The 10,967-nt window shown below is 34.8% G+C and overlaps 1 protein-coding gene across 1 annotated transcript; it reads left to right on the top strand.

Moving 5' to 3' along the window:
* Positions 1-2,052: 2,052 nt before the first annotated feature.
* On the top strand, positions 2,053-3,530 carry LOC112524550 (transcription factor MYB41-like). Its single transcript, XM_025134412.1, has 3 exons — positions 2,053-2,185; positions 2,286-2,415; positions 2,706-3,530. The coding sequence occupies exons 1-3, from the start codon at positions 2,053-2,055 to the stop codon at positions 3,451-3,453; spliced, it is 1,011 nt and encodes a 336-aa protein (XP_024990180.1). The 3' UTR covers positions 3,454-3,530.
* Positions 3,531-10,967: the final 7,437 nt, after the last annotated feature.

The raw sequence follows: 10,967 nt of genomic DNA, 5'->3' as shown, positions 1-10,967 counted from the left end.
GTATTTTACGTAAATCAAATTGACAGTTGACTTTTGTTTCTTGGCTAAAAACAAGAGCAATTTGAATATCAATAATTGATTTCTTTTGGTCGAAGCAAACAAAATTTTCAAGATCAGAATGGACTTTGGTCGGTTTAACCTATTACATGATATAACTTATTCGGTCTAAGTTTGACGAAAGAAACGTGGAGTCTCATATCTACGCTCTTTGATACAACGTATTATGATGGATGCACAAGTGAACGATGCCCGTCTAAAACATGTGTTTTTTTTTTGTTATGGTGCATATATACTCATGGACCGTAACTTAATACTAGGTCTCGAACGCTAGAGTTTACAAGTGAAGTGCTAGAAGGCGATCCTAACATCAATGCATGTCAAAGACGGAATTTTTTTACGTTATGGTCCATACCCATGGACGATAACTTAATATTACATATAACAAAATTGTCTCTACAAGACGTAAAAAATTTCTAAGCGTCTTAATAGAATTTTTTTATAAGACTTAATTTATATAAATAAAAGATGAAGTATTCCATCTAAACGCGTTGTAATAGGTTTATATGACGCCTTTGGACATCGTAACAAGTTTTTTAAGATATTTAAAAAAAAAACATCGTATTAGCTATTTTTATAAGATATTATTGGAACAAATGTTTTATAAAAACAAGTGTCCAATAAAAAGACGGGTTCATAGGACAATTTCTCAAAAGTGTACTATAAAATAGCTAATACAAAGTTCTGTATTAAAAATGCTGTAAAAAACTTGTTACGACCCGCAATTTTTTTTATAAACTTATTACAACGTCTTTAGATATGACACTTATTTTTTGGTATTATAAATTAAGTCTTATACAATAATATATTTGACGCTTATACATTGGTGACGTCCTAAAAATTAAACTTAATTTTGTTGTAGTGCTATGTGAATTGATTGAACCCTAAAGTTTATATGTTCATTGCCAAAAGGTGGTCTTAATAGTCGATATGTTCAATGCGAGTCAAAGACATAATTTCTTCCAGTTATGGTTAAATGAACCATAACTTAATGCTTGGTCTCATGAGCCCCAAATTTACATGTAAATCGCCAAAAGGAGGTATCAACATATTGTCACAGAGCATCCTCATCATTAAGTCAATGGCCAATTAATATCGAATTGTTCAACGATCACATATGTTAAATATTGAATTCAATATAAATTTAAGTAGTTTTGGAATTTTTTTTGATTAACCTATCCACCCCGCTATGCGAGCCGACTAATTCTAAGATAACCACCTGCTTTGCGGATAGCCCGGAATCACCGTATTTGAACCTCCATAGCCACAAAGAAATTTTTATTTCTCCTTAAATTTAAATCTGAGACCTACTAATGCTTTTCACGTTTGGATTATTTAGAACCCCATAATGATTCTTGGTAATTGTGGTCTCAATATGGGTGTCAAAGGTATATATTAAAGTTGACACGTCGAGGTATAAACGGGTCCATAATGATGAAATCCAAACGTAAGCCAAAATGGGACTTCATTCTCCTCCAATTAATGAATTCAAAAGGGTATTTTCTGTGGGAAGCTCGAAGAAGAAACCATGGAAACATTTCATCACAACTGGTAGAGGATATAACAACCTTACCCACCAAAAGCTTTTCATTTTGTACAGGTCAAACACGAACAAAAAGTCAATCCCAGCAATCACTCGACACTTGTCATCTGCATCCAATCAGACTCTACCTTCACTTGGTTAGATCCCCTATCAGTCATTCTATCTCCAGCTTTTGCCATTTTTTCAACTATTCACCACCTTCAGAAACATAGAGATTGAGAGAGGTTGACTGTAGAACAGGCCGGCGCCAAATCATATTGACTTCTTTAACTATTTGCAAGGTGAGTCCTCTACATCTATATATATATAAGAGAAGTCATCTTCCCTTTTGGACCTACAAGTTTCAGTTTTCTTTCAACTTACCTTTATCTTTCTATTCTCTATATCTCTCTCTTGCACTCAGTCTTATTTTCTCTGTAATATCTTCTAGAAACCAATTCAAAGAAGCAAGAATGGGAAGATCACCGTGTTGCGATAAAAATGGACTCAAGAAAGGTCCATGGACACAAGAAGAAGATCTCAAACTTTTGGAGTATATTCAAGTACATGGACCTGGCAATTGGCGAACCCTCCCCAAGAATGCTGGTATATATAAGCGTCTGCATGTATTTGATCTTTGTTTTTTCTCCAATAACAGTCTTTAGATTCGCTTTTGCTAAAAAGAAACCATTTTATATATGTACAGGACTTCAACGGTGTGGAAAGAGTTGTCGTCTTAGGTGGACAAACTACTTGAGGCCTGATATCAAGAGAGGAAGATTCTCATTTGAAGAAGAAGAAACTATCATTCAACTTCATAGTGTGCTGGGGAATAAGTAAGTTCTTATGGTAAATATTCTCGTCATCGTATCATTTGAGTCATGAAATTTAGAAAACCGATGGCGTGTACTAGTTTGGCATGTTCGAATTAAGACAGCTGATGGTTAGGAACAATCCTTTGCTTATTAGATAGTTTATAACAGAAAAACTTTCAAGTTATTCACTTGATTCTGGTCAAAAAAGATTATGAGCAAATACCATTTGAATTTTTTGTCTTCCAATTGTCTCTTTAACTTTATATGAAGTTAGAATATGTATTCTTATCTCAAGTTTTGGTTGATCATAGGTGGTCATCGATCGCTGCTCGGTTGCCTGGAAGAACGGACAATGAAATCAAGAACTACTGGAACACCCACATTCGGAAAAGGCTACTCAGGAATGGGATTGATCCAGTGACTCATAGTCCTCGCCTCGATCTACTTGACATCTCTTCCATGCTCAACTCAGCCCAGCTTAATCTCTCAAACCTTTTGAACCTCCAGACACTTGTAAATCCAGAAGTTCTAAGGCTTGCGACTCTACTAGCATCATCATCAAATCAAGAGAACCAAGAGTTGTTTCTAAATAACCAAATGAATCCTATGAACCAAACCCTTGATCAGCAGCTTCCAAACTGCAGTTCTATCGCGCCAAGACTTTCAAGCACTCAGCTTTTGAGTCAAGAGAGTCATAGTCAGTATTTTTCACCAAACTTTGTTAACATGAATGGGCAAATCGTTGAAGAAAATGTGATGTCCCCATGCTTAACCCATAATCATGTTATCCTCCCAAGTCAAAGTGATCAATATAGGGCACAAGCATCAGAGAACTCGAGTGTCCAGAAATCAAATATAGAACACAACTACAACCACACCAGCCAGAATTTCAACTTTGATTCAGTTTTATCGACGCCCATGTCAAGTCCTACGCCACTAAACTCATCATCAACCTTTGTCAACAGCAGCAGCACGGAGGATGAGAGAGAGACTTACTGCAGCATGTTTAAGTTTGAGATTCCAGAGAGCTTTGAGTTTGATGATTTCATTAATAGTTAGTACAATTACAAGACTGCCTTGTGAATGGAATCATGTGGTTGTTTTTGAGGATAGTCCCATTAGGGCTTTGTACGTAGTATTCGCTGTTTCTTGCTGGATTTTTTTTTTTAATTTTGTGAATAATACAGCTTTGTATTATTGAATTAGTTTTATATAATTATGGTTTCTTTTTTTCTACTTTTTAGTTAAGAGTTTCTTCTCATTCATGACTTTTACAGGATTGCATGCTACATATATTTAGATTCTTATAGTTTTATTCCATATTCCGATTTAAACAAACATAAATAAATCTAAAAGCTAAGCTACCAAGATCAACCCATAACAAAATCACTGAAGAACTCAAGGAATTTTGAAGCACCACCACCAAATTTTAGTTCTATGTCTATATATATATATATATATATATATGTGTGTGTGTGTGTATGTGGAATTTGTTTTTGAGTATCCACGGAATTGTGATATTTAGTGTACCGTTTGCTATTTCATATGAATTTTTTTATGTATAGTTATATTTTGATGTAGTGATTAAAAATATATTTATTCACAATGTTTTTGTTTCACATGTACTCGGTTTACATGTGAACCCTTTTGGCATGTTTGTGAAACGAAACATACATAAAGTTTCACATTGTAAACTAAATATATATGGAATAAACAAATTGTGAAACAAATATATGTTAATCTATATTATACTATACTTGGATGGAAATTTTTATGTGAAACAAAATTTTAGGGTAGAAATTCTCACGAATCTCACAAATTTTAGAGTTTTCGAATGATTTAATCCATATATATATATATATATATATATATATATATATATATATATATAGGGAGGTTCAAACATAGTAACCAAATAAGATGAATAAGAAAACAGCCAAATGATGTGCAAAATCACTTGTGATATTACACTAACAATCAATAGGATCTATTAGAGTGATAAGACAAACATAATAAGTGAGTTATGAGGTGGGGTGTGCACATTCACAAATGTTGCCCCTAGTTATCACCTTAAATCGCCACAAGACGTGGATCGAGGAGGTTGCGCCCTTTGCGGGGTTCAAGGGGCAGCGTCCCTAGTAAGGTTCCAAGGGGCGGAACCCCTTGGCGATGGTCCCTAGCAGGTTAGGGGCAGCTCCCGAAGGTCTTGGGAATTTATGAAAAGTCGAACTTTGTGAAAATTTCACTAAATATAAGTCTAGGTAAAGTAATCAGAGATCTGATCTTTTGATCAAAGTTCTGAAGTTACCTTCAAAATTGGCCGAGTCTTAAAATCTAGACTATGCAATTAGACTTAAAGGTCTGTGCGTCCAGACTTAGAAAAATTGACTAAGTGCTTAATTATGGATTATAGAGTCGGAGATCTAGACATTGCCTCTAGACTTGTGGTTTCTGAAATTGACCAAGTACGTAATGTTGGACTATAGAGTCGGCCTTAGTGTCTTTGCGATCAGACTTAGACCCAATATATAGAGTCAGAGTCAGAGTCAGAGTTCAGGTTCATGAAGTCAGACTTCGGTCCTGGAACTCTATTTCTCCAATCTTATCCATTAACAGTTATAATCGCCCGTAATTGTCGTTCTCTAATATAAATATGTAATCCGAGAATTTGGGGTATATATATAATCTCAATATAAACGAAGAAGTTCAATGTTGATTCATTTAATTTTTATTCTAAGGAATGTTTTGGCCTAACTCTGATATTCATGTGATGAAAAAACTGATTTAACAAAGACCTTCAAGCACATTTAAATCTCGTTGGCCTAACTCTGATATACTAGAGAGGCTATATGGAATGAATCCTTCACATCTTGTAATTGATCCCTAACAATAAAATACAAACTAGGACAAGTTTATGAGAACCCTAAAGAGCATTCCCGACCAGCCAACCTGACCAAATTATGCCTACAATATTAATCATCGATGCTTTAGCAAACGTACACTACAACAAAATCTGGTTTATAGGACACTCCGAAATTCTAAGTGTCATAATAGACCTCTTTATAGGACTTAGTTTATAGGACAAAAAAGAAGTGTCTTATCTAAAGGTGTGGTAATAAGTTTATATGACGTTTTTTGACGTCGTAATAAGTTTTTTATGACACTTTTAATATAAAACGTCTCATTATCAACTTTATAGGACAATATTTGAAAAACTGTCCTATAAAAACAAATTAATGTCCTATAAAAAATTGAGTTTATAGGACACTTTCTCAAAAGTGTCCTATAAAGTTGCTAATGCGACACTTTATATTTTGGTCCTATAAATTAAGTCTTAAAAAACGGTTTGTTGGGACACTTAGAGATTATGGGTGTCTTATAAACCTAATTTTGTTGTAGTGGTAGGATTTACACTCGATATGGTCACAACCAATTAAGAGAAATTGAATTATAAATTAGATAAGTCGAATCTTGAAAAAAGATGCCAATTAACTTAAGAAATATATTCCATGGTTACTTATGATGAATTTGTTCATGTAAACACATTTATGAGAAGTGTCGTGTGTTTATTGATGTTGCTCATTTTTTCTTCTTTCCTTTTCCTTTTCACCAGAACTTGAAAAAGTGTATCTTTGTCTTGGCATGCATTATTGCATAGCCATTGAAGGCTTTGGTGGAGCATAAGAGACCACATATTCATGTTCACCCATGGCAACATGTGAACATGTGATGGATGTGGCTGTGCTCAGCGACCTCTCTCTTTCAAAGAGATTGTGGACTCTGGCTGTCCTAAGACTTGTCCTCGAGTCACTCTTGTGGCCATTTCATTTGTATTAAATTCAAGAAACTACTTTAGACATGTTTACAAACTTTAGAACAGACTATCATCGATGTCATGCCGTTGGTAAGCGGTCGCTTATGTCACATATACATGCCGACATCTTATAAACGAAATATTCATTGTAACACATGCGGTCGAATTAGCAACGATGTAGGTTGTCGTGTAACGTGTCACTAGAGTTATGTCATACTTTGAAAAATAAAATATACCAACAAAGTAGCGTAATCACAACCTGTAGTTTTTTTCGATGGATTTGTATCTTTATGTTCTTGAACATTATATATGCAATCATGCTTTGTCATCACATTTCCGACTAGCTTTTACCAACAGACCACCGTCGTCAAATAAGCTTCGGGTGGACTATCGATGGTACCCCTTCTGTCAAAAATTTGCTGGTATTTGCTCGATTGGTGATTTGTCGGTAAATCGTCAATATAAGTGATGGTACCCCTTCTTCCTGTAGGCTTAAGGACTTTAGCCTATTTATTCTTTAAAGTGAAKGACCTTAGCCTATTCCTCTTCTATGTTCTTCTGATTAACGAAGTTAAGACTAAAGTAATAGGAAGAGATATTGTTAATATTCGATACTTGGGTTCCTTTTGTTACAAATTTTTATGAATCCCTTATTTATGGAGTAGTTGTTGGTGATTTTAGTGTCACCGGTTACATTTAGTGTAATGGATTTTATACGTGTGTTTCAAGAGGATTGAACTTTGTTCTAAAACAAGTATGGAGAGTGTGGAGTGCACACTTGTATTAGTCTAAATCGGTCCCGGTAATATTTAGGGGGCAACGCCCCCTGAACGCAAAACGGGGGTCCCGCTGCCCGGTCAGCGGGCGGGGTCCCAAGAGTAGCTTCGCTGGCGGGGCAGCGCCCCGGCCCGAAATTATATAAGTATAGGGTTTATAATGAAAATTTCTTGAATTTTCTGTGACATGATTGTGAATTCTATAACTTGGTAACTCCCGTTTTGAGTTTTGAGATCTAATTTCGGATGATCAGTTTTTGGGCACACAAGGAAGATTGGACATACTCTATATTCTCTCTAGTTTTTGATCTTGATTTCGGCCAAAATCAAGATTGTTGCTTTTACAATTATCCCAATTCGGATTTCGTGATACCAGGCATATACGGTCGAAATATCGAATTTGGAAAGTGATTCACACGATTGTAGAAGAAATCCGGTTACGGTTTTAACAGTAGTTTGTTTTCCTTTTGTTGGCTACTACTTCTGTTTATATTCTGCACTTTGCATCTTGTAAAAGGGCAAGGGAATACATAGAAATTTATATGGTAGCAGAGCCTCTTTTCTCTTCATCTTAAATTGTTATGGCAACCTCCATCTCTTCTCCTCCATTAGGTTGAAATGTGTAAGCTAGATGACATTAAATTAGTAGTTATGGATAGTTAATTGTTATGGCGGTTACAAATTGAATCACGACGGTTCCTTAGTATCGTATATATACATATAGAGGAGGTTTATTTTGCAAACCACGTTATTTGTACAAACCATACAAACCTCATTCAACCGATCATAATTTTTCATTTTGTTCATTTTTTTTGTAATTATGAGAGGTTGATTAATCATTTTTATTGTGAAGGGTGTTAATCATGAATATTATTCTTTTCATTATTTTAATTTTAGAGAAATACATGAAACAGTTCCATTAAAACTTTATTAAGTATGATATGAAACAGTTTTATAACCATATATGAAACAACTCCATCAAAAAAAAATATTATATGAAGCAAGTTCACAAGATAAACAATTTCATGAAAAAAGTTTCATAAGATTAAACAATGAAATCGACGGATGAGAGTGGTTTGCATAGTTTGTACAAATTGTGTGGTTTTCTCTCTATATATATATATATATATATATATATATATATATATATATATATATATAGACTTGGGATCATGTGAGACCAGCCTGTTTTCGTGAGACCCGTGAGACCAACATTTTACACTTGAAACTTCACAGCAAAAATGCTGTGAAGGTGACTTTTTAAAACCTTCACAGTGTTTTTGCTGTGAAGGTTCGACTTTTTAAAACCTTCACAGTGTTTTTGCTGTGAAGTTTACGTGTAAAAACGTGGTCTCACGGGTCTCACGAAAACAGGCTGGTCTCACGTGAACCCAACCCTATATATATATATATATATATATATATATAGAGGTTGATTATTATATAACCCTTGACATTTGTGCAGCCAATACAACCCAATCTCAACCGTCCATTTTATTTGATTAATATGTGATTTTATAGAAATTTTGATTGTTTCTTAATATAAAGTATTGATCATAATTAATGAAACATATTCATCTTCCATAAATATTCAAATCATAATAAATGAACTCTTATCATTACATAAATATCTCAATTTATTGGATTGCATTGGTTGTACAAATGCGATGGGTTGTATTTGAAACAAACTCTATATATGTAAAATGTTGTAATCGTTGGTTGATGTGATAATAAAGTGTTATATATATATATATATATATATATATATATATATATGAATTACAACCATCCTCTCTCTATGCGTATGTGCATATACAATTTTCTACAATATTAACCTGTTGATCATCCTTATTGATCATCCTTAAATTATGCTTTGTTTGTGTTTTGATCCAACATAGTGGTATCAGAGCCACGTTTCGTCGATGGAAATCTTACATTGAAATCAATAGAAAAAAACCATACATGGCTTCTCTAAACAACAATCTATCACAAACACAATTACCGAAGTTGAATGGCAGGAATTACTTTCATTCGAGTATTCATTCATATGCAGGTCTTATTCGATTCATAAGACTTGTGGGAAAGCGTAGAAAAATAAGTGAGGGAGCCGGAAAACCCCACTGTCTTAATAGCACAGCAAACGAATTTGCTAAGGACGCAAAGAAGAAAGACAAAAGGGCGCTGCACTTAATTTATCAAGCAGTAGACGAAAATATCTTGAAAGAATCTCCTGTTCTATAACATCGAAGGAGGCCTGGGAAATCTTGTTAGAATCATAGAGAGGGGAAGAGGGAGTAAAGATTGTGAGATTATGGACACTAAGGTGTGAATTCGACAATATGAAGATGAAAGAAACAGAATCAATTGAGGAGTATTACAACCGAGTTATCATTCTGTTGAACCAAATGCGTTTAAATGGAGAGACCATCGAAGATAGGAGGGTGGTTGAGAAGATTTTACGAAGTCTGACTCAGAAATTCTAATACGTGGTCGTGGCAATTGAGGAATTGAAAGACTTGGCAGATTTCCCTTAGAATCTCTTCTGGGGACATTGCAGTCCCATGAACTAAGGATGAAACAGTCCGATACGTCTCCTATCGATCAAGCATTTCAGACACAAGTTTCGATCGAGAGAAACGAATCAAAGAATTATGAAAGAAGAAAAGGTTTTAACGAGGAACCAAGTTATGAAGATCATGGTGAAGGACTTCTAAAAATGAAGATTTTTCAGATGATAAACAACCAAGAACACCGTTGTCTGAAAAACAATGTTACTATTGTCATAAGTACGGTCATACGATGAAGTTTTGCTAGAAGAAACAAGGTGATGAATGTATCCATGATTGATACTCTCCCTAAGAAAGTCAAAGAAACTGATCATGTTTGAATACTTCAAGGTGTTGAATGTAGTACTTAGTATTGTAAGTAATCTAGCTTAAGGGGGTGTGTTGAAATGTGTAAGCTAGATGACGTTAATTAGCAGTTATGGATAGTTAACTTCTATGGCAATTACAAATTGAATCGTTGCCCCGAAGGAGTTTCTTGAAGAGGTACACTGGTTCTTTAACATTGTGTGTATATATTTATGTAAACTGTTATAATCGTCGGTTGCTGTGATAAAAAAGTGTTTATATGATATATATATATATATATATCAATCACAACCATCCTCTATATATATATATATATATATATATATGCATATGTGCAGAAACAATTTTCTGCAATATTAACCTGTTGATCATCCTTAAATTCTGCTTTGTTTGTGTTTTGATCCAATACATATCGGCAACCCTCCTTATGGCTAGTGGTGTGATAAAATTAAGAAGAGCAATTATACGAGAAAGTAATAGAAGCAGGGAACTCTTTATTTCTACTTAAAAATCAATAGCAAGCATAAGCCTCTTTTAAATAGGCTAGAAAATAACAAACTAAGCTAAATATTCTCAACAGACTTATAAACCAGGAGCACTATCTCCTAATCTCTACGCTTTACTTAACAACTAAGTTGGACGGAGTAGTTTGAAATAACGGTTGCTTCTAACATGGTGTAGATCAAACACCTCCAATCCTCCACCACCCAAAAATCCTCTTCACGTCGTCTATCCCGTTATCAATGTACAAAATAAAGTCTGAGTCCTCGATGGAACTAAGGTCACTTACTCCTTGTCAGTAAAGCTTTTTAAGATCCACGCCCGTAGATACAAGGTACTCCACCATATCAATAGCACCCCGCCACCAACTACAACTGACCCAATGTTTGAATCTCAGAATGAAGTCGATGCTCATGTTCTTACAATGGATATATGGTACTCTCTATGATGACCTCCCGATTCGTGTGTTGGAACCCGAGTCCATGGCCTACAAGGCTTGGCCACACCTCAAAAACCTCTTTTACTACAACAAGGACTCTTGTGTTGCTTCCCTTGAACACGAGTTCAACATCCCTTAATCTCAAGTAAATTCTATCCCTTGATACCTAT

The sequence above is a fragment of the Cynara cardunculus genome (genome assembly GCF_001531365.2).
Source record: "Cynara cardunculus var. scolymus isolate 2C chromosome LG 13, CcrdV1, whole genome shotgun sequence".
NCBI lineage: Eukaryota > Viridiplantae > Streptophyta > Magnoliopsida > Asterales > Asteraceae > Cynara > Cynara cardunculus.
The sequence above is the reverse complement of the archived record's forward strand: the minus strand, read 5'-3'. Positions and strand labels throughout refer to the sequence as shown.

Bases quoted from the DNA above. Each gene is read 5' to 3' on its own strand.
- LOC112524550 (XM_025134412.1), top strand. From the start codon at position 2,053: ATGGGAAGATCACCGTGTTGCGATAAAAATGGACTCAAGAAAGGTCCA. The intron at 2,186-2,285 runs GTATATATAAGC...ATATATGTACAG, and splicing joins AACCCTCCCCAAGAATGCTG to GACTTCAACGGTGTGGAAAG. The intron at 2,416-2,705 runs GTAAGTTCTTAT...GGTTGATCATAG, and splicing joins CATAGTGTGCTGGGGAATAA to GTGGTCATCGATCGCTGCTC.